This window comes from Echeneis naucrates, chromosome 1 (assembly GCF_900963305.1).
Source record: "Echeneis naucrates chromosome 1, fEcheNa1.1, whole genome shotgun sequence".
Taxonomy (NCBI): Eukaryota; Metazoa; Chordata; class Actinopteri; order Carangiformes; family Echeneidae; genus Echeneis; species Echeneis naucrates.
Genome location: NC_042511.1, coordinates 3,255,287 through 3,281,303, shown reverse-complemented (window position 1 = coordinate 3,281,303; position 26,017 = coordinate 3,255,287). Strand labels below are relative to the sequence as shown.

General features: G+C 44.7%; 1 protein-coding gene across 3 annotated transcripts; it reads left to right on the top strand.

Annotated features, from left to right (window-relative positions):
* The first annotated feature begins 1,400 nt into the window (after positions 1-1,400).
* Positions 1,401-23,689, top strand: LOC115046151 (vasorin-like). Of its 3 annotated transcripts, none has more exons than XM_029506345.1 (3): positions 1,401-1,656; positions 11,296-11,367; positions 21,490-23,689. In XM_029506345.1, exons 2-3 carry the CDS (start codon positions 11,352-11,354, stop codon positions 23,631-23,633), a joined length of 2,160 nt encoding a protein of 719 aa, XP_029362205.1. In that variant the 5' UTR covers positions 1,401-1,656; positions 11,296-11,351; the 3' UTR covers positions 23,634-23,689. The 3 variants fall into 3 exon arrangements, with proteins under 3 accessions (XP_029362205.1, XP_029362214.1, XP_029362196.1); XM_029506336.1 differs by lacking the exon at positions 1,401-1,656 and adding an exon at positions 6,851-11,107; XM_029506354.1 differs by lacking the exon at positions 11,296-11,367.
* The last annotated feature ends 2,328 nt before the right edge of the window (positions 23,690-26,017 follow it).

Here is a 26,017-nt window from a genome sequence, read left to right as displayed (position 1 = left end):
TTGGAAATGTTGGCTGCACACTATTGCAAACAAAACTGAGTCATTTCCTTTCAACTGAGGACAAAGATGAAAAATATCCGTGTCTTTTGCTATGACTGATTTTATTTTATTTCATTTTATTTTTTGTTTTGAGTGTTTCTCGTTAAGGATGAAGAAAAGAAAGGATGCTACTTTTTCTTTTCCTGTGTTCATGTTTCCAAGTCTATTAGAGCAGACGTCAAGCAGTTCTTAAAACTATAAACTCTTGTGTTGCAAGGTCATTTCCTGTAGTTGATTAAAGATTTTCATTCTCATATCCAACAAATCTCTAAGCACACTTCCAGGCTTCCTTTAACTGGTATCATTTGAGTTTTATTGCTCTTCCCCGGCAAAACAATTCAAATTTACAGCTGCCATAATGAACGTTCGATCGAATGATGAATAAAGCTGTAAGTGCTGAACCCACAGATACCACCCGACTTTGAAGTTTCCTTTTTGCTTTGTAGAGGCAGTTTATTGTTTTTTCACTAATTGTTTTGCGATTTATGGCACACAGTTTTACTGTTGTCATTAGCGCCCTCCACAGCCAAGCAAGGAGTCACAGTTCTCCCTCAGGTGTTGGCGGAGATTTGACCAGAGAGGGATTAAATGAAAACATTAAGACGGACACAAAGTCAACATGCTTCTCCCATCAAGAGCAGAAGAGACGTACACGTCCGAGGTCAGGGTGGGAAATCCATCACAGGAAATTTACTTTGCATATTTGGGCGGTTAAAAATACAAAAGGTTCATAAAGGTTGCGGCTCAGCTCATGACCTGAGCAGGGGGAGAAGAATACAGAAGGTATCGGGATGAAAAAGAACAACGTAGAAGATTGAGACGCTTCGTCGACAGCACAGTTACTCCATTTCTCAGCCTCTACACAGATGGACTTGAAATAAAGCCGACAAAACTGATCATTCAAGGATTTATCATAGCCATCTGAACCAACGATAAGAGCACCAATAAATGCTGTGTTGTACTGTGTGTGTCAGTTTCACTGCCACCAAGTGGCCAAACAAACTACTGACTCTGCAGCTTTGTGGGAGTTTAAAACAACAACAAAAAAAAGTAGCTTTCAGCACAAAAGTGATAAATTGGACCCAATCTTTGGGTCATTCAAACATTTCCTCTCAGACTGCTGCAGAAACTGCAGAGACGGAATCATTTGATGACTTTACCACATTAGACTCAATGCAGTCACAGAAAAATGTAAAAATAATTATCATGCATGTTGGCTGACGTGCAGCCATGACATCTTCCTCAGCTCTTCGCCACTGAGGATGGCTTTCGCAGGTGCAGGCCGTCTCGGTTACGCGCCCGGCTGCGCGCTCCCCGGCTGGACACGGACCCTCCCACCGCTGCAGCCCGTTTAAACGCTCCTCTCCTTCACTCCTTCACTTCAATGAGGACCATTGTTGAGGCAGAGCAGCGCGGACCTTGGTCTCCAAACTCCGACACACGGAGCGGCTGCGCAAGATTTTAACCTGAGCCTGGACGGGAACACTGCCGGGGGCTTGTTTTTATTTATTATTTTTATTTTTTTTTTACCAAAACACCGACCGAGTGGATAAAAAAAAAAAAGGAAAAAGGAAAGACAGGAGAAGTTTGGGTGAAGGCTGACTGGATCAGTTTCAGGTAAGATCCTGCTCCACCTCCGCCTCTCTCTCATTTCCAAACTTCATTTCTGCGCGCAGCGCGCAACGACTCCGTCCGCTCCTCAGCTGAGTTTAAAGCTGCTTTAAGCGACAGAGATCTGTTTTCGTGCTGTGATGTCCATTAGAAACACCTCTCAGATAATCCAGCCTCAGATCGGATTCAGGCTGTTGCGGAGCTCCGACTCTGCCGGCGCGTCCACCGCGCATTCCTGTCCCGGCGCACAGGTCACTATCTCGGGTCAGGATCTGCCGGCCAGACGATCCGACAGGAGAGGAGAAGGAGGAGAGGAGGAGGAGAGGAGGAGGAGAGGAGGAGGAGGAGAGGAGGAAGAGTTCCTGCACAGATATGTGAGATCCAGATTAGGTTTTTATCGCTGTCGGTGCTCCGCGAAGTGTTGATTGCATCGGATTAGGATTGGTAATCTGGACCTGCACGGTTTGCTATCACCTTTAATCCACAGACACTCTGATACAATTAGGCTGCTTTTAGGCTTTCTTTAAAAAAAAAAACAATCAATTTAAATCTGTTGCTTCTTGCTCTCTTTTGTTTTACTCATGGGGACTGTGAATTTAGACAGATCAGGACACATTGATGGAGCAACATTGTTCAGGCTGAAGCTGCAACACTCACTCAGCTGGGTCATCAGTTATTTGACAAAAAACAACAAGCAGCTGCTCTGTCTTCCATCACTGTAAATAAAAGAAGTGCAGCTTCTGGAAAGAGGGAGGATGAGATTTGAGAAGATGCAACGTTCATTGATTGGAAAATAACTACTCAGGATGTTATTTTATAAAGCTTTATCTTATTGATCTCACTTTGTTTTTTGATGCTCATGCTCAGCTGATTTTTGAGAAATGGAATAAATCTGTGCAGACCTGCTGTCTTCACCTTTATGGGGCTTTACGGGACGCTTTGGTAGAATAAAGGGTTTTCCGAATCTTCCCCGGTTATTGAGTGTGCAGGAAAAACAAACGCAGTGTGGAGTATGAGTATGGGAAAGGCAAAGAAAGGTGGCAACAGAGGGATGGACTGGGAGCCCGTTCAGGAGAGAGGGAGCGCAGGGCAAACATTCCTGACTCGGTGTCTCAGCAATTTAATTAAGGTTTCTGAGAGATGCTGCAGCGAACACCTCGAGGTGAAGGCTTAACCCCCGACTCCCCCCGTTTCCAGCTTGGACTAATCCCAAGGGTCAGCTAATAAGTGTTCGGGTCATGCCACCATGACAACTAAATAGAGGGGAGCCCAAAGGAAAGCTCCCCCAATCAGGGAGTTAATAACCCCATGAAGGAAGTTAAGAGGTACAAGGTGAAGAGGATGGAGCCGTGGATTGGCTGTGTGTGTGTGTGTGTGTGTGTGTGTGTGTGAGAGAGAGAGAGGGGATGAAATTTCAGTTGTTATCAACCACACCAACTAAAAGCCCCCCTCCTTACTGGGGTTTAAGTGTGCCCTGTGGTGCTCTGATGTTACACACACACACTCACACACTCACACACACACACTCACACACACTCACACAGCTATCAGGTCAGATTTCGGTCACTGTACTGGCTGGAGAGATTTTTATTTGGCACTTGGAGCTAAAGTGCTGATTCCTAAAACATGCACCTATTTTATAAACTGTACGGTGGAGGGTTTTTTTTTGTTTGTTTTTTGGGGGGGGGGCAGCCGCAGTGTTTGACACGTGCAGGTGTGACACTTTTACCGCTTCCAGCGTAACCCGTCTGCTCTCTGGTCTATTTTCCATTTTGGGTTAGGGTTAGGGTTAGGCCTTAATATTGTCTCTTTCTGGTGAAACAGAGACTCAAATCCTCACGATCTCCAATCACATCGCTTCGTTCCATTCAGCCACAATGTCAGATCCAGTAACGGCATATTTGTATGTTCCTTCATGTAGCGCCCCCCCCCCATTGGTGGATTTAAGAATGACAAAGTTTTCTAGGAACAAGAACAAAGAAGTCAGTGAAGTCAGCGGTCGTGCTTCCTCCGTAGGCAGGAAGGCGCAAAATGAAGCTGCACATGAAGGCAGGTGGGAGAAACGTCTCCGTCTCCCTGAGCAGATGTGAAGGCGGGGTGGGCTGGACGGCTTGTCGGCTCATTTGGGAACGTTTAAGGAAGCGGAGACCACGCAGATGGAGCGGACGTCGAGCATCAGGCCTCTGACTGCTGATAAATCATTCTGCTCAGTTTGGCCATTTTCGCTGCTTGGCGCTCATTTCCCTCTCAAGAGCGGGCGTACCTGAAACTCTGCAGACATACTGAAACCATTTACAGTAACGAGCTGCTTTGATAATGTATGCTGACGATAGTGTGTTCCCCCAGTTTGCTCCACTTTTGCTCAGGCCTTTGGCTAATAAATTTTTCCAAACTATGTGTCCAAAGGTGGAACAACAGTGACTTTCATTACTGCTTCGTCTCTTGAGTAAAAACAAAAAAATACCTGCTTTAGTTTACGAGACCGCGAAGGAGACATCTTTGATTTGCCTGTGTGGCGTAATGTCAACGATAATCACCGTGCAGTGATCTAGAACAGAGAAAAAAAACATACTGGACATTAAAGTTATTGACTGAAAGTGCCTCAATATTTAGTCGGACACTCCAGTTTTAAGAACAACAAACAACAAACACGTGTTTCAAACACGTGACTTTTAACATGAATGTGTTGAATGTGCGATTACTTTCGGGATATTGCTGAATGTGATGACTGATTTCAGTGACACGAAAAAGCTCGCATTACATCTTTACAGGCTTCCCTGACACCGCAGGAATGCTTCACTCAAACCTACAACAGGCTGAGACTTAACATGCTCACTAAAGGGGAACCTAGCCCCCCCCCCACGGAGGGTTTAGGGGGTTGCTACTTCTTTGCTAACCCATGAAGCGTGTCTCCAAGTAACTCCCCCCCCTCCCCCGACTTCATCCTCACAGTGTGTTGTATAAACACGGCGGTTCAGTAGGAAGGTAAAGAGCGTGACACTTATAGACTCCTCACAACATTCCTCTTTGGTACCAGGAGACACCAGGAGAGGAAGACGACGCTGCGGATCTGTGCTCGGGTTTCCCCGCGCAGGAATACGAGAAAGAGTTTGTAACAGCGATCAACCTTTAGATAACCTGATACCAGCTGTCTTCTCTCTCGGTCCGTATCCCTTAATGAGATGTTGATGGACTCACACTGCTCAGACTCTTGTGTGTGTGTGTCGGGGGGGGGGGGTTGTGTGTATAAGAGATTAGGAAACTCCGCCCTCAAGCCCTCTTTTTTCTGAGCCCCCACTCTCGTCTCTTTTTTACCTGAGGGCACGTCATCCAAGTCTTCACACACGTCCTTTCATCCCCATTCAAGACCCTCATTCCTCTACACACACACACACACACACACACACACACACTAGACAGTAGCTCGGGGGGGCGTCAGGGCCTCTCAAATCACCACAGACAGAAGTCTGGACCTGTGATGTTCTGAACAATTCAAAGGCTCAACAGGTGACGAGAGATGCCGTTCGACAAACAAAAGGTAGCCGGTCGTGTTGCTTACAACGCGGACGCGTGCACCGAAGTTCACGGTTGTGTGTGGCACATTGTATGCACGGGGACATGTGAGTGTCAGGGATCAGTGGGCCAGTGTTGCCTCAGGTGTGAGGTGAGGGGAACAGGTCTTGTGCCTGTGTGTGTCTGTTTTCAGCTGCACATGTTGTATCATGTTCTCTTCCACTCGCTTTTTGTTGTGGAGTTGAGACTCCAAATTCTGCTTTTGTGCAACCGCAGGCCCGTGTTTGCCTTCCATGTACCGTGGTGTTCATGTGGTGTTGTTTGTTTGTTTTTTTTATCATTGCTTTTAACAATGGAAAATGTATTTACGCTTCAATGCAGACCGAATGTATTTAATTAGCTCCTGCCACCATGCAGTTTGTCAGCTTCACGTAGAATTTCATCTTTGTCAAAAGAAAAACTTTCCAAACAAGTTCAGCTCAGCATTAATCCAGAAGTGTAGACACGTTTTGGCCTGCAAATCAGCCAGTGTTTACTCGAAATGTAAACCCCGGTACGAGCGGTATACATACGGTTTTATCACCACTTTGACGTCAGCCTTTGGAAAACAGATTAATGAGCGGATTTATAAGTTTTCATTGCAGTGGCAAACGGCAAACGTTTTAGGAGTGAAGATGGAAAACAAGCAAAGTGTATCAGAGTATGACTGTGGGAAAAATGTGGAACGACGTGTACGTGGGGCAGGCGGTCGTCACACTCATTTATTATCACTGTAAACCATTTGAATTTTTATGTGCTAATGTTTTCACACAGAGGTAAATAGTTCAAAGCCTGTCAGAGATCTAAACTAATCAAACTGACTGATTTAATTATACTGTTTAATTCATCCACATGAAATTATGGACAGGGTTTAGTCACTCTGCAGCTTTTGATCCCAGATTAATTCTGCCAGCAGGGCTAAATAACTATTATGGCTGGTGAGCTAACATCTAGCAAATAAGCAACATGGGAACATGCCAGGGGCAGTAAGTCTCCAAATTATTATTATCTTTTCTTGTTTCTTCCATTGTGTGCTGTTTGTAACCCCTTTGGCATTTTGTTTTCAGGATAGGACATTTCAGCATGTTTTTTGTTTTGCTGAATAAAAAACACGCGGTCCGAGCTAGCAGGCCTGCTAACCGCCGAGGTCAGCGTGACCCAGGCTCGACTTCCTGTTGCCCACAAAGTAAATCTATGGGGAGGGTTTCATTATTTTCATTGAAATTAATTCACATCACTGTGATATTTCACAGCTTGAAATGCTGGTGTGAGCAGTCAATAACTGTAGGCAAAACGTTCTCTCAAACAAATGAGGGCTTTTTGTCTGGTCTTTGACATGCATAGCACTTGTCTTTAATTACAATATGACTGCCAACGACTGTGTATTTGTACTGAGTAGTGGTACATAAAGCTGATAACCTCATCCCCAGAAGCTGCAACAGCTAATTAATGTCGAGCGTCAGCATTAATCAGAGGAAGATTTAATTTTTGAGACAATCAAATTACATTTTTCGGAGTATTATCCTCATGACTTGATTAGACATAACTTGCAAAGGGATAAAAAAAAAAAACAACAAACACCCAAATTTTATCTGAAACAACCCAATCACAACAAAATGGGGTTCGGTAATCAGCTTCAACCAGGAAACCTGTGATTAACTTGATTTAGAATTTGGCCTCACGTCAGATACATAACAGGAATGATCACTCTTTTGTTGTTTAATAACAGGCTCAGACGTATTTGTGTGTATCTTTTGTTTTGCCGTGCCGGTTGTATTGTTATATTTTGTAGGCAGTCCATCGTACAGTCTTATGACTAATGGAAGAGGATCAGTAACATGAGCGCTCACTAATCAACAGAGATTTACATGTACACATCATTGCAAAAGAAACACTGTTTTCACAGAGACATGCGGCATGTTGGTACACATTTCCTCTCGCAAAGACAGTTACTTCGCTCCCTGTGACAATCACACACATTCACATACGCATGCATGCACACGCGCACAATCAGTCTTCTCTGGGGGCCTTGCTGCAGCTGGCAGGGGATTAAGAGGTCAGGAGCCAAAGGGGGGACCGGTCGGCCTGCGGACCGCGACAAGAAACTGGCGATGCAGAAAGGACACAGGCAGGGAGAAACAGCTCGGGTCTGAAATGCTAAATCAGAATCAAATGTAACAACCCAAATGAGAAAAATCCTCGGTGCAGGAGTCGTGCCTGGCAGTTGAGCAGGTCCTGTGTTCCCACTTGGCTCCGAGCCGACTGTCTGATGATACTTGGACCGCCAGCGATACACAAACAGATCTAAGCAGCGCGCCGGGGCTTGTGCAAGATTCATAACTGTTACTCAGTTGTTTATCGCAGTGAGCGCAGATCAAGGTCACGACTCCAACAGTCGATTTTGGCTCTTCGTGTCAGATTTGTTGCAAGGTTAGTGGTGTTCTTTAGAGTCAAGTCGTAGAGTAGAGAACTGACAAAACTTCACGATTAATGAAGATAAAGGTTCAGTGTGAGAAAGTATCAACACATTCACTCAATGTCTATAATTTTGCCACACACTACTGAATGCATTTGTTTCTGTCCACAAGTTACCCCTGTCCGGTTGCTGTAACACTGTGACACACAAAATGGATCTTTGATATAATTCTTGAGCCTGACGACATCTGTCGTCACTGCTGCAACAATGAACCCACTGATGGCGGTCTTAAAAACATCCAATAAATCATGGTGGGAACACAGATCAAAAGGACAAACTAAATGATCCTTATAATACAAAATATCTGAAGAAAGTCTGAGTCCTTTTTTGTAAATCAAACAGCTTTGTCTTGTACAGTGCTGAAAAAAGGCAAAACTGTTTTACGGTATGCTGTGTTTGTCAGCTTTCCTGTAAAAGAACAGGAAGACAAATGCTATAATGTTCTGAAAAACAGATAGCACTTGAAAGATAAACACATCATATGTACACTTCCTCATCATACCAACATGGCATGTTTGCAGAGTTGAAGAAGATTTTAAGAAAGCAAAAAAAAAAAAAAACAAAAAAAAAAAAGGCGGACAACTTTAAGTGCGGTCAGATAGACGGTGTTTGACAGACGAGTCAGTTTTATCTGTTATAAAGAAAGCCATTAGCACTTATCAGCAGTCCCTCCAGCCTTAAACCAGCCGTTTGTTGGAGCTGCTGCTGTCCAAGATGAAACATCGCTCTGTCCACTGAACCCAGCGTGGCGAACTGCGGCCGTGGGCGAGCCTGTGGTATTTTTCATTTGGAATCTTGTTCACAAATAAGAGCTGAGAACCGCTCCAAAGAGATCAAAAGTTAGACTGCGGCGACTCCGACACACCGAGCCGCGAATACTGGAAGTCCGTGTTGCATGCATGCACGTTACATGAAGGGGAAGGTAAGATGACAAATACAGAGAGCTGAAAGTTGATAACAAAGTAAACAAAGAGGAGCACTTGAAGCCAGAATGTAGTTTTGTGCACTCAAATGGAAATCAAAGTTGTGTTAGCTTTGTCAGTCAGCATGGACGGGGCCAACAGCAGTTTATCATGACTCAGGTCTGCTTTAAAAAAGTCTAGCAAACAAATTTTTCACTCCTCTTCATGCTATTCCTACTCTGTGGTGTGTAAAGGGTATATCTTTGAGTTTTTGAGAGTTTTGAGCATTAAAGAGCTGTTCCCAGAGGTGGAAAGCAACTACAACAAAGTTAACTCTCACTTCTTAGCACTTAGCACGCTAACCAGCTAGATGGCCTCCAATCAGCGATGAAGACGCAACCGCTGCCCGGAACGCGTTTCAACTCAGGTTAAGAATGGCTGAAGCTCGTGCCAAGAAACAGTCACCACCGCCGAAACCACCCCCCCCACACACACACACACACACAAAAACGGGCAAACATGTCAGGAGGTTTAAAGCGACGTTGGGCTGATATTTTGTTTGTGGTTACGCTCTAGTTATCGGCTGTCAAACTTAACGATGTGTTGTAATTGTGTCTATTTGTCTGTATGAATCATTAGTCTGAGGGAACAAATCCAGCAATCATACTAAACGGTTTAGATATCTCAGCACGCACTAACTGAATGCTGGAGTCACACACTCTTTTTTGAAGTTGTATAGACGATGTTTATTTCTTTGTGTCTGTCATGTGTGTTGTACCAATACATTAGCGCAGGCCACTTAACCAAACCAAGACAGTCCATAAACACAGACAGATCACTACCAGTCCAAGACAAGCAGCGAGTCGGTCAATCAGCTGCAGAAACGTGGCTCCATCTCTCTGTCGAGGCCAACACACACCAGACTGTTATGCTGCAACAGATGGAACATATTAGATAAACTGAGGTAGCAAAGACAGATGAAGCAATATCCCAGCCTCATAGCAGAACTGCGTCGGGTTTCAAATGGAGTGTTGGTCAGCTCAGAGACTTCGGGGGTTTCACCAAACGATGTTCTCATTAAAATTTGATTACTGCCATCATTCAAATGGCTGGAGAGGTGTGTGGAGGGCTGACACACGGATACGGCCCGCAGAGTTTATTGCAACTCCGACAGTTTGCCAAAGGATTAGGGTGGTACATTTCCAAGTGCACCATTAAAGTTAATCATTTCATATGGTTTTCTTTCTTTCATGCTATTATTTCTGCTTCAGAACGGAGAAAAGTATTTACATGGAATGTCAGCTGAGGGTAACAACACATCAGGGTCGGCACACTGGACAGCTGAGTAAGCAAACAACAGCAGACATGGACTAAAACGTGTGAGATGACTCAGTAACGTCCCTGCAGTTGAAACAAACACATTATTATTATTTTTTTTTTATTAGCGGCAGCTTGAAGGACAGCTGAACCTGTAGAGATATCAATCTCTGTTTTAAATTTGTTCTTGCACAGTCGTGTGTTTTTAGAAAACACGATTTGCAACGGTCGCAAGAATTCAATGAGAGATTCAGTTTTTGCTGTCGTGATCTGATATCGTTGAACCAAGCAGACTCCATTTGTGGAGATTAATGATGTATATAAAACAAGTGAAGTTCCAACTGTGATCGAGGATGATGTGTAGGAGAGAAATTCAGACTGAATGGCTGATTGGTTGATGCATTGAGGCTTAGCTGGAAGATTTCAGTTCTTTTTTGCGTTTGCTGTTAAGCTGTGAGTCTGTATGTTCCTCACAGACTCCAATCTTCCCATGACATTGGACTGAACAGATAGTATCTGTAAAGGAATCTAAAAGAAGTATGGTCACGCTTCCACTGAACCATTTCTTCTCTACTTCAGAATCATTTCAGTTAAAAATAAAGACATCAAAAAACTCTAAAAACATCAAACACTCAAATTATATCCTTCGGTTTCCAAAAGGTTTAAAAACACACATTGGTGGCTATTACAAGAATTTGTCCCTTTTTTGTGTTATGCCCCTCCTGCACGTTTTATGTCTTTAAATAAAATGGCACAGAAATATGAATCCAAAAGCCAAATTATCGCATCTCACTGACAGGAGATATTTCCAAAAAGACAGCGTTGTCTCTGCTATCAGCACAAAATCTAATCACTCGTGGCCTCTCCGAGAGTCGAGCATGTATGTTTGTGTTTTCGCACACGCACGCTCCATCCATCGACACAAACACAACAACACGAGTTTTCTCCCCGTTCCCTGTCCAAACATTCCCACAAGCCTCAGGCACTTTTTGCAGTGGAGCGTGCCGTCGCCATTCCTGCACCATCCTGCTCAGAGTCCAGTTACACCACAGAGGGTGCGGCGAGGCGCGCAGACATGCGACACACTCGCAAACATGTAAACCGGCAGGCGAAGGAAGGAAGACGCAGTGAACTGGGATTGGACAAAACTGTTGAAGATCTGCCAAGATTTGCACACTATAACATCATCTGATGTGAAGTATGACTGAAGGTGTGCTTTAAATTTTGCGTGACTGACTGGAAGATGACTTTTTTAATTCATAACATTTCAGTCTTTGCTGCTAATTATTTCAGACTCTCCATGAACAGCTATTCGCCTGCAGAGTATCTGGTCCATTTGTTTATAGCAGAACCGAATTCAATCCGTCCGTCTGTTATCTCCGCTGTTTGTCCGTTCAGGGTCGCAAAGGACCGGAGCCAGTCCCAGCAGGCGTTGGGCGAGTCGGGGATACACCATGAACAGGTCGACAGGTGAGATAAAAAATGAAAAATCGTAATGCTGGTTTACAGATGCATTGAGTTTAATGAATCCTTCCACAAAGACTTGGCTTCTACCAGTGAAAGTTTGGGAGCTGAAAATATTTTGATCAGAATTATCATCAAAAACTGTTGATTTCATGAAAATCATAAGAAGTACGGTGTGACTGTGCTTCCATCTTAAATAAAACAGATATAAATCTCAAAATTCAGGGGCTTAAACAAGCATCCCATCTTAAAAAGAAACAGGAGAAGTGGGACAGAGTGTAAACGTGACCTTTGACCCCGTCCAGCTAGAACCCTTTTTGGGGTAATCTGATCTGCTTTTCCAGCAGTGTTACAATTTGCAAAGCAGCAAAATGAGTTATGGTCATTGCAGCTTTTCTGAGTCGTCGCTTATTTGAGGTGAACTGCTCACAGTGAAGTGATTGCAAACAGAGAAAGAGCCTGTTTTCTGTCCTGATAAATGGGCTGTTGGAGAGATAAGCTCTGCTGTGTGTCTGTGTGATATCATCAGATGTCTGAACACTCTTTTCTTTCCGAGTTAAGGTAAAAATCAATTTTGGCCTCAGCACCGACAGTGATGGTTTGGCCATAATGAAGCTTGAGTCTTCCTAACATGAGTAGAAAGTGCTGCAAAACATCAAACTTGATGACTGCAGCATGAAAACTCATTTTCCAGCCAGTGACATTTTATGCAAATAGCTCAGGATGATCAGCATCCAAACTAAAATGAGTTCCATATTTTCTGTCTCCTGCAGACACAAACACTTTTCAGCAGAGTCGCCCTCCAAGGACACATTTTACATATCTGCAGCTTTCACACTGTGAAATTAAAAGCAGGGAACGGGATCTGGTTCTGTAAAGTTTGAGGAGACGACCTGGCGTGGAGCTGAACCGACACCACAAAGAGTTAAAATCCAGATTTTCTGTTCCTGTGTAAAAAAGAAAAAAATGCAGCCTTTGTTTCTGGGTCATGAACCAGCCGAGGTCTCTGGCTTTAACTGAGCCAAACAAACACACGCGTGCTTCAGTTTCCACTAATTGATTCCCCGTCCAGCAGAATGTGTGTGTGTGTGTGTGTGTGTGTTTACTTTAAAGGATCTGTCAGGAGTTAAAGTAAATAGATAAGTGACAAAGTAAACACACTTTCCACACACACACACACATACACACGCACACAAAACGAAAACATGCTACTTCAGGCATTTATTTCTATACATGCACACAAACTCTTCTTTAATAATAATAAGTTTTCAGATGGTGAACTCACTTTCCAGTGTGTGTCATTATTGGCAGTTCAGATATGTGTCCCTCTCTGCAGTAAATCTCTCCACAGTCCCTGACTTAACGGGGCTAATGAGGTGATCCAGCAGCAGGGGACGGTTGGTAAAGGTCTTCGGGCCATTTGTTTCAGTTCCGTGTGTTGCGTCCCTGAGCATGTGCGTGCATTTCAACGGGTGTGGCAGATACAGCGTAAATCACGGTGTAAATTTGTGTTTGCACGGGGAAAGTATGACACCAGGGGGTTTGTGTGCTCGTAAATAACAGCTCTGATTGTTTCTGATGTTCCACTGCCTGCTAATTTCCAGCGCAAATTAGGAAATTTTGGTGAACCCAGAAGTCTCATGATGTGACCGAGCACCTCTAACGGCATACCAGCAGAAGTCTGAGGGAAGCGCAGAACGCACACACATTTTTATCCCTGCCAAGTGTTGTTAGGTCACTCTAAAGTCCAGTTCAGTTCAGACAGCAACAAATGGCCTGGAAAAGAGCACGCTGTACTGCATGCACTCATACAGATATACTGCATGTTCATCCCGACAAAAAAAAGGCGTGTTAAAGTGCAAACGCTAAAAGTCACACGTTTGGAGGCATTTAACAAAATCAAAAATCAAAAATTAAAACACAGGTAGCATTCAAGGAGTCTTAACATAGGAAATTTTCTTCAAGGCACGTTGCCCGACATTCAACTTTCTCAGAAAACCTACACAGAGTTTAATCCTCAACACTTCTTAAAAAAACAAACAAAAAAAAACATTAGCTTGAAAGAGCAGATCGAATGACTGAACCGAGTCTTAATCTCAAATTTGAGAACAAAATCCTATAATTGCACGGAGAATGTCGGAGGAAGTTGTTCTTAGGTTTTGTTATTAAACATCTGACTTCATGAGAGAATTTCTGGAAATTAAAAAGCCATTCAGGAAAGTAAAGAGACTTTCCCCTCCAGGATTTGTAGGATTAAACAAATTTGCAGCAGCCGACAGAAGAGCAGGACAAGAAGAGGGGAGACGTGAGGTTGGTCTTCTTACCAGGTGTCTGACTTACATCCAGCTGTTGACAGACACGACAGGCCAACGAGCTAAAGCCCTTCAACCAAAGGGGAACTGTGCCAAACAGAAATACCAAGCCAGGTTGTTGAGGCACGATTAAAATACGAAGCTAACATCGCCATTCATGTGTTAACATATTTAAGGAGGTTTTTAAAGCTCCAAGAACAGGACTTAGCACGTGCAGAGCGTCGGGGTGGTTGGACCAGCTCGTGCTGTGGTCATGTGTTGTCGTCAGGCCACATCTTACAGGCTTCAGTGAAGGTTTTGGGACTGCGTCTGCGATGCAACGCCTACGCAGGCCTTCTTACCGTAAGCTTGATTTGCTTTCACTAAAACGCCACATGGCACCTTAAATCCAAGTCCACTCCACATAGAGAATTAACAGCAACAAAGGGATGACTCTCCAAAGACTGAACCGTCCTCAGGCTTCCTAATAGCTTCCTTTCTAGCTGACATTTAGCTCAGTTGTGCCTAATAACTAAAATGAATGTTTTGAGAGGCGATGAGTCAGCAGGCAGGTGTGTTAGAGATCTGGCACTGAAACATGGAGGAGGAATGCAACAGTTATCCCTGATATTAGTGTATGATAAAGCAACATGAGAAAAGTCTGTTGATGCTCCAAGCAACAAATTCACACATTTCAGCTTTCCAACCAGCGACTTGTTTGCTGTTTAAATACAGACTATTATTATGTCGAGATAATTAACAGGCAGTCACTTTCCTCTAATAACCTATAATATCAGGGACTTGTCAGTGCAATTCTCTTTTGCAACAACTTGAGCAGGACATTGAAATCATTCATTCTTCTACGTCTTATCCGTTTCCGGGTCGGGGGAGGTGCTGGAGCCAGTCCCAGCTCACTCTGGGTGAGGGGGGGCGGGGTCACTCTGGACAGGTTGCCAGTCCATCACAAGGCAAACAACACACAGAGACAGAGACCAACAACCACTCAGACCCAGTTAGCACAAACATGATGTCTTTGGACGGGCGGAGGAAACCGGAGTACCCGGAGGAAACCCACACAGACACGGGGAGAACATGGAAACTCCACACAGAAAGGCTCCAGGCCGGGAACTGAACCCACAACTTTCTTATTGTGAGGCAACAGTGCTAACCACTATGACGCCATGCTGCCTGGAAATGTAATTCAGTTCGACAAAAAAGCAAAACCTGAATGTCTGCTGGCGTTTGCCCACAAACACCTCAAGCCAAAGGCAGATTATAGTGAACAGGCAGCATCTCGTGTCTTACTCTGCATCGCCTCAGAGCGATGTTTCCTGAACTCGTGGGGGGGGGGAGAATCGAGGTCTGACAAGCAGCAGCAGCTCACCGAAATGCCGCTCTCCGTTTTCATCATACCAGCAGCAGCATAGCTGTACTTGACTCAAACACCAGAAACATCCGGGCGTTGCTGAGGTAGCCACATGGCCCTGAACCAAAACACCGCAGGTGGCTGAGATCTCTGTCTAATGATGATTGATCATTCACACAGTCATCTACAACAGTTGGTTGTTCTATCATATTATTTTAGATGATCATGTACCCAGTGTTATTAAAGCCGCAGGGAGTAACCATAAAAGGCAGCGGTTAATAACTACCTTGCTTGTCTGTCAAGTTAAGAAAAATATAGAAGTCAAGAGGGATGAGCCAGAGGTTGAAAGGGTAATTTTGGAAGCGGAGGCGGGAAATGAGGATTAGTGGTGAGAAAGAAGGAAGAAAAAAACAGCAGGTAAGAAAAGATCCGAATCAAATCAGGCTCAGCAGCCAATGAAAGCCCAAAGAAAAAAGTTAAGTGATTGTCTGTCACACACGTTGTTAGTCATGCTCCCGTTGTGTGTTATGTGTCTGCATTTTGACATGATGAGATGTTAAAGCAAAGACTTTAAATCCAGTCAAGTTAACTTTGTTGTTGTAAATACAGGACATATTGAGAAGTGAATTTATATAAATAAAGAATACAAAGAGTGAGTCTTAGACTGAGTGTAACAATAAAGACTGAGCTTTCGGTGAAGCAGACAGTGAATTTAATCATTCATGTGCAGTAACACCAATACTTAGCACGTATTTGAGTGCTTTTGTACTGTCTATTGTGTTCTGTGTGAGATATTGAAGTGCATCCATTGTCACTCAAGTGGTTCTTGGTTCATTTGCCTCCCTGCAGGCATCCAGTTTGTTCACTGTCATCCGAGGCAGCTTCCTCTTCCTGTTTTTAATGAAACAAATCCACGTGTTTAGGGCTTTTAATTGTTTCAGAATGGCCATCTTCTCATCCATCCCCCATTTTTATTTATTTTTTTTTTGTTCCACATTAAACAGCTGTTACGATATTTTGGACTGAGGCTCAGGGAAAAATCTAATTACATCAAATCAAATTTATTTATACAGCGTCAAATCATAGCAAATTTCATCAAGGCACTTAACTGCACAGAGAGCAGGTTTAGACCAATCTCAGAGAGTGGCACAGGAAAACTTCCTTTCGGAGGCAGAACCAGGCGGGGGCGGGGGGGTTATGGTGAAAAGCAACACTAACATCTAACAGGACAAATACAGAGACCAGTCTGCTGTATGAAGTTGGTCGTTGGTAACTTCTCTGCGCTCTGATTGATGGCAGTACAGAAACCAGCTCGGAGAGATTTCCGAACTCAAAGGAGTTAGAGTTGACTGAGAAGCTGCTGCATTTGATAGTGGACTTCTGCCAATTGTAGGTGAGAGCTGATGAATTTTGGCTCTGACCGTTCCGCCCATAAAGTCATCGCTGCTAAGAGCTGAAGGAATGGACGATGGCTCCACTGAGCCTGGCTACAGTACTGAGGAGAAACCTGGGAGTGATTTCGTTTTCTTCTATCAACGCTGAATAGTAGCAACTCCTGGCAATGCAAAGAGCCAAAAAAAAAAAAAAAAAAGGTTGTGCAGAACATCTCCACCTCATCCAGATGTTAGTTCAGCTCTCTGAAAGCAGGAATGAACTTTAACATGAACCGCTGATTAGAAGAAGCACACAGAGTAATGGAAAAAGTGGGATTTGTGTGTGTGTGTGTGTGTGTGTGTGTGTGTGTGTGTCTGCCATGTGTTTGCCGCCCTGACACATGAATGTCCACACCCCTGAGCTTCTCCCGCTCACACTCAGTGAACTCCACCTGCTGAAACAACAGCATCTGAGGAAGAAGGTTTTAGAGAGATTGACATCTTTAAACTGATTTCAGTGTCATGAGGTAACAGGATATTCCACTATGGGGAGTTTCGAGGGTGTGGAAGTTTAAAAGTTAAATTTGTACCACTACCTCACCGCCCCTCCACCCCTCCTTCTTCATTTTCTCCACGGGAATGAAGTCATCTCCCGATAGACCGACTTTCTGAAACTATTTATGATCGACGCTTCGCTTCTTTGGGCCTTCGTCCCTGACGCTGCTGCACTCCTTTTTAGTCGGCAGCGTTATTCCGGTCCTACCTGTGTTTGCCACAGACATCACAGCCCCCCGCCCCCGCCCTTTGTTGCGGCGTTATCACAGCTATTGTGTTTGTTTTTCTTGACAGCATTTCTACATTCCCTTGATGATCTCGTTAAGCTTCACAATGCTCCGTGCCGGAGTGAAGTGGAAATATATAAAGAATTCGAAGCCTCAGTATGCTGGCAGTCTCCCTTTGATATCTCAGTACTCACCCTTAACAGGAATGAAAAACAAAACAAAGATGTGACAAAGAACAGCTCACATTGTGGTGCTGCAGGTCTGACATCAATTAACCAAATAACTAAATAACGACTGCAGCTTGTTTTCATGAGTTGGCCTTTGATTTGTCAGAAAAGACTGCTGATAAGAAAATGGATGGACTCAAACCGCTTCCTCAATTCAGCTCTGCTGAAGTTTCATTAGGAAAGAAATGTAATTTAAATGCAATCAATGTATAATATTCACTGAAAAGTGTGCACGATGGCTGATTTTATGATTCCTGCTGTCCCAGCACCGAGGAAAACATTTTTTTCACTGCATCACGAAAAGAAAATGAAATAAAAGCACTACTAATATTATTATCAGTCAAATTTGCTCGTAGCTTTGTTGGTTAATAGTGAAAAAGTGACTAAAGGAACAATAATTTTGCCTCCGCGGGCTCTGCTGGGACTCAACATGTCGACGGGTTCGTGTCAGATTTTGTTTGACACTGAGTTCAGTGGAGTCGGTGTGATTGTGGAGGCGCTCGGCAGCTACCAGCTCTCAGAACAGCACATTTCTCTCTTTGTCCTTTTCCCTCTCACACACTCAGTCTGTTAGTCTTCTCTCTCTACCTTCATGTTATCACGGGGGAGGATGAAGGTTTATGTGGGCCTTTCATTCTGTCTCACAGTGAGAGATGGCTGCAGTGCATTGTGGGTAACAGGACACAGCTGTGTCTGCCCTGGTGTGAACATTCACAGGAATGTGTGTGTGTGTGTGTGTGTGTGTGTGTGTGCGCTCGTGGCTGTGCGCTGCATCGCACTGCAGGTCTCGGGTGCATGTTGTCCTGTTTCATGTCATTCTGACAGCGACGTCTCTCTTTCATCATGCGGCCTTCTTATCAGCGTTCATACAAATAGCTGAGGATAGAAGGCGTGCCACGAAGTCTTAACAGCACAATGCTCACTGTCACATTTCATTATGAATTTATGAAAGAAGAGACCAGAACGCAACGCAACGAGTTTTAGGTATTTCAGCGTGACGCAGGACTGATTGTGCGGTGTGGAGGGCAGATGCTTGGCCTGGCGATGCGAGTACCCGTGAATATCGGTTGCTTTCACAACAGGAGGAAGAACTGAACATCAGGACATTTCTGCTAATAATGATTTTTATAAGCTTATTAGATAAATTGATAATAATTTCAAGGTTCTGCCTCGACTACAAACCTGAAACAGCCAGCGGCTGCTGCGGTATTTTCAGGTGAAAAGGTTTATTTTAAACATTTGAAAAGCACCACGTCCAGAAGATAAAAGCTTATTCGTGCTGCTTGTGATTGGTTTTAAACTGCTGCATGAACAGGCGAAGCTTTTGGATCGTGAAACTAAATAAATGGGAGCTAATCGTTCGTTTCATGAATTGCTTCTGCGAGCAATTTGAGTTTTAGTTGACTGAAAGTCACAACAGGAAGGACCGAAGTTCACAGATAAAAGAGAAACTTGTGTGTCTACGGGGAGGTCAGAGGTCAGGTTCAGCCCTGAAGTGTGAGAGGATTGTGTTTCTCAAACAAGGGTGCCTCAGCAGGGCGGATGCTCGCTGTCATGGAGGTTTGAATCCTCATCCTCTGCGGTCGAAGGCGCCTCTACCTCATCACCCAGCGGCACAGAGAGCGCAGCAGTGGTGGGGCTTCCCTTCAGTAAACGTTCTGACACAAGTTGGAACAGCAAAGCCACAACACCGCACAACAAACACTGTCTGTTTGAGATTTAGAGGGGATGATGTTATAAGTAGTGCGAGAAGTAAAGCCTGTTATGTTAACTTTAGATTTAATGTTAAGAAACAGTCAGATTAGTTTTCTCCTTCACTGTCGTAAAGTCCTCTTTCATTCATATTCCATTCATTCCTCGCCACCCCTGCGAAACGTCGTGTCTGCAGTAGCAGGAATGACGAGCAGCTCCTATTATAACCCTGTTACTGTTCTATAAACAGTAAGTGACGGCACACAAAGGCAGATCTGGATTCCTCAGTAAAGTGTGCCGACTGTGTAGGTGGGTCGCTGATGTTCGCCTTCGTTTCCTGTTGCAGTGAAAACACTGATGCTGATGATCACTCCTCTCTTTCTTCCAGCTTTTTTTTTTTTTAATGGTGGCTACTTCATTTTATTTACTCATCTCCTACCTCTACTACATCAGCATCAACAAAGGCCGTATTGTAGAAGCGTTGACGTTTGCCCGGACATAGTTAAGATCTTTTAGTGGTTATCACGGTTGTTTTTCTGCCATTTTGAAGTTTTGGCATTAAGAGAGAGACAAAAAGACCCAAAGAGCTTCACTAAGAGCTTCACTAAATCCATCCATGTTCCTCATTTTGCCTTCTATAGAAAAGTGCGTATCCCTTTCTGTAAAACACAGAAATGCTAGTGACTGAACTGACTGCTCTAAAAGTCCCAATTTTCACTCTCTTTAAAACCCCAAAAATTTTCTTTGCTTCTACAAAATTAATTCTATGCTGTTCAATAGTCACTAACTGCTGTTCCACGTCCTCTTTCCCCTTCGAGAAAGACAGAATTTGAAGGAATATTGCAAATTCCTGCCATACTGACCAACCCTAACCTTTCACACAGCGTGTTTATGAGAATAAAAGGGGAGAAGACGAAGGGCTGAAAGCAAACAGAGGTGTGCTCCTGACTTTCATAAAACATCTAGGGTTTCTCCCCTGCTTCCACTTCAGGAGTCTTAGAAAGGTCAGAAGTTCAAGAGTTTACAACACAAACCAGGATGACGAAGAAGGGAGAGGACAGATAGAGATGAGAGGAAAAATGAAGGGTGGGGATAAAAATGTGCACTGAGGTCTGAGGAAGACATCGGTGACAGACCAAAGATGGCGCTTCCAACATGTGAGGTCAGACGATACACGTAAATGATACGTTCTGTTTGTTTTTGTTTTTTTCTTTTTCATTGAAATTCCCCTCGACTGTTACCAGAATCACTCTCACGTTTCAGTCTTTGTGACTCTTGGACCGCGCCACGCTACAATAACCCATCCAGAATAAGCCTGATGATTTCAGAAAAAACACTTTTTGGCCTCCAAATGGTCTGGAGGCGAAGGTCACAGTCAACAGAGTTCCCGTCACACTAAGCTTCCGAATCATCTGTGCTGGTCACGCAGAGCATGCGCTCATCTATATATAAATTGGATGAACTTAACGTCCCCTTGCATCAAGGCCAAATCCAAACTAAACTGGAGAACAACCTTGAAATCATGCAGACTTTTATAGCAGACAATAAAACCTCAGAGAGAGGTTGCCGTTTTTAATCAGCTATTCAAGTGAAACATAAAAAACAAATATGAATCGAATGCGCAGCACTTGGACAAACACGTATACACACTCATCTGTAACTCATGTGAAAAGCACCGCACAATTTGTCAAATTTGGCTTGATAAACCTTGAGCTTGACCGCAGCGAGGCTTCCTCCTCCGTCCTCCCTCTTTGTCTTACACACTTTTCTAACCTCAAATCAGCACCACTTTCCCCCTCAACCCCCGACAGTCCTGTTTCTGGTGCTCATGTTTTTGGTCACACACACACACACACACACCAAACCGTGCGACTGAATGTGTGTGTGTGTTTGCGTGTGTGTCTTCACGTTCACAGCATAATTTCCTTGGGTATGTTTGCGTGTCGTCGCCGTGTGGCTGCCGGCACACGGAGCTGCACGGGCTAAAGAGTGTGTCATAAACACAGGAAAGGGCCTGAAAAGGTTTCTCACTTCTCCCAGGAGGGGTCACCATGGGTGGGCTGAGTTCACCCGCTGTTTTGGCCTGTGGTTCCCGATCCCTGGGGTGCCAGCTCATTAAGGACACCAAACATAAAAGTCACTATATGGAGTGTGTGCTTGCATGCATATGTTTGCGGACGGCATAATGGAAAAATCATTTTCTCTGTGAGCCAGTAGAATCAGACCATGACAGAGCTTCCACATACATCTCAGCAATTACATCTATGAACTTATTTTCTGTACAGTATATTATGTCTCCATGCGTTTCATACCGTAAAATCTCCTGTTTAATTATGACTGCTTTAGTGTTTGAATGGTGACTCACAAAAAAAACATTTCTCCCTTTGTGTCTTTCAGAGTTGGAGTCCTGCTTCATCATGCTGCCTTACTTCCTGCTCCTACTCCTCTCATCTGGTCTGGGTTTAGCATCAGACTGCCCGGCAGACTGTAGCTGCCACACCGTCGACTCCATATTCTGCATCCACCGCCACTCCAGCACTGTGCCCCGCGTCCCAACAACCACCCGAGAACTCTACATCTTCCAGAACGGCATCAGTAGTTTGTCCCAAGATGACTTCAAAGGTCTGGTGGAGTTGGAGATGCTTGACCTGAGCCAGAATGAGCTGGCTGAGATTCCGGATGGCGCGTTTGAGATGCTGTCAAAGCTGAAGAACTTGGATCTCTCCTCTAACGACATTACCCACATTTCCAAAGACAGTTTTGCAGGGTTGGTCCAGCTGGAGAGGCTTTATCTCCACGAAAACCGCATTCAGAGTATCCATTTGGAAGCTTTTGAGGGTTTAGGGATGCTGCTGGAACTGAAGCTCCAAGGGAACCAGCTAACCTCTCTGCCATCCCTTCATTTCCCCCAGCTTTTGTTGCTTGACCTCAGTAATAACAACGTCCCAAACCTAGGAGTTGCAAATCTCCAGACTCCCCACCTGGAGGCCCTTAAGGTGGCCTCTCTGGGGCTTATCACCCTGGATGAGGATCTTATAGCCTCCCTGGGCAACCTTCATGAGCTTGACATCTCCTCTAACCAGTTAGCTGAAGTTCCGCCGGCCTTGAGGCAAGACTCCCTTAAGGGGCTGATAAAGCTAAGCCTGGCAGCCAACCCGCTGGGGGAGCTCAGGATTGAGGATTTTCAAAAACTCACTGGATTGCAAGAGCTTGATCTCAGTGGACTTAATCTCCAGGGGTTTCCACAGGGTTTCTTCCAGAGCTTTCCGAGACTGATGCATCTCACGGCAGCCGAGAACCCGTTCAACTGCTTGTGTCCGTTAGCCTGGTTCCCTGTGTGGCTGAAAGAGAAGGGGGTGAGTCTCGGCCGGCCTGAGGAAACGAGATGTCACTTCCCTCTAGTTAACGCTGGGAAGAAGCTTTCAGCGCTGGAACACAAAGACTTCGGATGTCCACCTACGACAACGGTGCTGATTGGTTCCCCCATTGGAAGCACTCTTGTTCCCCAGATGCCCACTCCGTCTCCTGAAACCACCCACACCAATGCGATTCCTCCTCCACCACCCAGTGAGGAAACCTTCTCCTCAAAAACAGACAGCTACCCCCTTCCAGCGGAGCCTCCAGCGTCCCCGAGCTCCACCAGCGGGGAATATGAGCAGCACATCTGTCCACCAAACATCTGTCTCAATGGTGGCACCTGTAATTTCGATCCAATGGGTCAACTCAGCTGTCTCTGTCCCTTAGGAACCTCTGGCCTTTACTGCGAAAATCTAGATGAAATTCCTGAGCTGCCAAAACCTTCAGCGACAGAGGTTTCAGTGGTTGCCCCCGCAATGCCTGCTGAACTAGATGCCATCAGCTCACGGCAGGTCACCTCCACATCTATCCTTCTGGACCTGCACCGCTTCATCGAGACGCGGCCGCACATCCGTGGCATTAGGTTGACCTACCGTAACCTCTCAGGGCCAGATCGCCGGCCTATAATCCTGAGTGTACCAGCATCTTACCCTGAATACACCCTGCGTGGTTTGAGACCCAACTGTACCTACTCAGTGTGCGCCAGTCCCCTGAGGGAGAGAGTCAACTCTCGGGCCAACAGCACAATGGAGGGAATGTCATGTACGGAGGCTCGCACCGAAGGCGTTCCCCTGACATCCTTAGAGCCCTGGGTGGAGACGCAGGACGAGGTATCGTATACTCTAATCCCTGCTCTCGCTGCCCTTGCGCTGGTGCTGGGGTTGGCTGTGGTGGCGGGGACAATCATCTGTCTGCGGAAGAGGAGGCAGGCCAAGGCGGGAATGGAGCTCGAGCTGGGCCCGGCTGACCCCGATCCCATGGAACTGGAAGGGATCAAGGCCTGCATGGAGAATGGGGGGAACGGATCACTCCCCCTCAAACAGCCTGAGATCGAACGCTGTCACACTCCTCAGCCACCTCCGGCATTGCAGCAAAATGGGGGTTTGGACTACGAGGTGCCCTTGATGCAAGGACACTGCCCCTCAAATAACAATATAACATCCCTCAAACCATCTTATTTCTGAGATGCAATTAAAAATAAACAAGAAAAAAAAAACCCCACACACACTTGGAAAGATTTTGGAGAGCACGGGCTAGCCCATCCTGCGACGGCTCACTTAGTGGTCAAGAATCTAATATTCATTCCAAACACACTTATCCACAGTTTGTAAAGCAGCACTTACTTATCTGGGCTCGTTCAGATGAAAACACTACAGGATGGATAATCTTTTTTTCTAAAGACACTAAAAGACAAATTTAAGATTACGTGGCCGATTGGAAATGTGTTAAACCACTGTGGGACAATATACAGGATTATGTTTAAAGTCATCTTGAGTTTGATGATGGTGAGACCCGACCAAGTGATAAAACAAAGTGCAATTGATTAGCGAGGTCTTAGTAGCAAAGGTAAAATGGAAGTGCCTTTTTGCATTGACACAGCTTTTTTTTTTTTTTTTTAAATTTCAGATTTCTTTGTTTGTATAAAAGAAACTCTGGAAATGAGCTGTAATCTTGTTGCTGGATTTGGGAGACACAGTGAGGAGAAACGTGCCTCAGTGTTTGGGCCACAGCAGTGGGATGGAGGGGTGGAGGGGGGGGGTGACAACGGTTTAAATGAAACCAGGGATCCGAACTTGCCTGGACCGCACGTCCTACAATAACAGGTTTTCAACCAACTCCGACTGCTCCATGGGAATTTCTGAAGCTTGCACTGAAAATAAATATTCCTCTTCCTTGCTGGTGTCCCGGCGATGAACTGCCACAAGACAAAACGGTCACATAAGGAAATGCAATAAGAAAAAAAAAGTTACAAAGCTAGTACTAAGTTGATGACGAGAGAAGCTGCTTAACTCCATATTTTCTGTTGACTTGACAGCCATTGAAACGAAACCTTCCAGTTTCTTCACATGCAGATTTGGATTTTTCAGTGTCAACGGATCCATTTTTTTCCACACATCCCGAAGCTTGTGGCTGCACAGAGATAAATTTTGCTGTGAAAGATAAATGGACTGAACGAAGAGCCATTGTAAATGGACGTGCCTGCTTTATTGTTCTGTGCCGTGACTAGACGGCTGTTTCGTCTAGCTGATATGATATTCCTTGTTTTTGTTTCTCTTATTTTTGTTGTTTTGTTGCTGTTGATGTTGATGTCTACTCAGAAGTGTTTTGTTGTCAGTTGAAACTCGCTGAAAATCGTCATGGCTTTGATTTTGATTTTCACTCATTTTCTATTTTTATATCGGCTTATTCAAACTTGATCTTCAGTGTAAAAGTAAATACCAGTCTGAGGTCTTGAAACCAGCACTAAAAGCACCCAGCAATAATTACAAGAAAATGTCTGAATGCAAAAAGAAAATGAAATACAGCAGTATATATCGCCAAGTGGCAGGTCTGCCAACGCTTCATAAGGACACGGTTAAGACAAGCCTCAGACTGTTTTTGACTGCCAGAGCTCCAAAGACTGTGTTCAAAGGCCTTTAGCCACAGAGCCCACTCATAAAGCGGCTCACATGTGGCAAAGAAACGTGTGCCACGAAGCTTTTAGGCACTGCGCTGCTGACTGGAGCATTTCTGATATGGTCTAAACATGTTCCATCCATCTTTAGTCACGCAGGCTCATCTGGCCGCCGGAGGCAGCAGGCCGGGTACAGCCCATACGTCGAACCGTTCACGTTAACACCTTTTGGTAATTTAGAGTCTCCGATTAACTGAACCTGCATGTCTTTGGACAGCGAGAGGAAGCAGGAGTCAGCGGTGCTAACCACAGCGCTGCCCCTGAACGGTGATCCCCACCACCCCCAACCCCCAAACCAACTTCAACCATCCAGTATGTTTTTGTTCAGCAGCAATTGTGCGGCTTGTGTCTTTGGAGATCTTTTTTTTTTTTTTTTTGCTTGTTTACTGCCAACCAGACTGTGAAATGCACCATTCTTAGGTATTTATTCTCTTCTTCCTGTCTGGGGCCGGGAATGTCACAAGCATTTGGTGTTCCTTTTCTTTAAAATGTTTTTTGAGATGATGAAAAAGAATCACAGGTTTACAGACATGTGCAACATGAGCAACATTGGTGCAGAGCCTTCTATTGTTGTATTACACGTTGATTGTGCATTTCAAAACAAAAGGGCCTTTTTTTTTTTTTCCCTCACAGGAATTGCATCCTGTTACGTTATAAATGAAAATGAAGAAGTATGAAATGAAATGTTATCAAATGTTAACCTTTTTCTGGGGGTGGGGTCCTTGTTATCTACAGCTGAAAGCTCACATGACATGGTGTTAACAGATGGTTTGTCCAGGTGTGCGTCTGTCTTTTTCTGGGCGGGGGGGGGGGGCGTTTGTTTTGCTTCCACATCTACAGTAATCTTGTCTGCTTTATAATTGAGACCATGCACTACACTACAGCCCTGTCCAA

Coding starts and splice junctions, on each gene's coding strand:
- LOC115046151 (XM_029506336.1), top strand. Junction 11,368..21,489: donor CACCATGAACAGGTCGACAG/GTGAGATAAAAA, acceptor TGTGTCTTTCAG/AGTTGGAGTCCTGCTTCATC.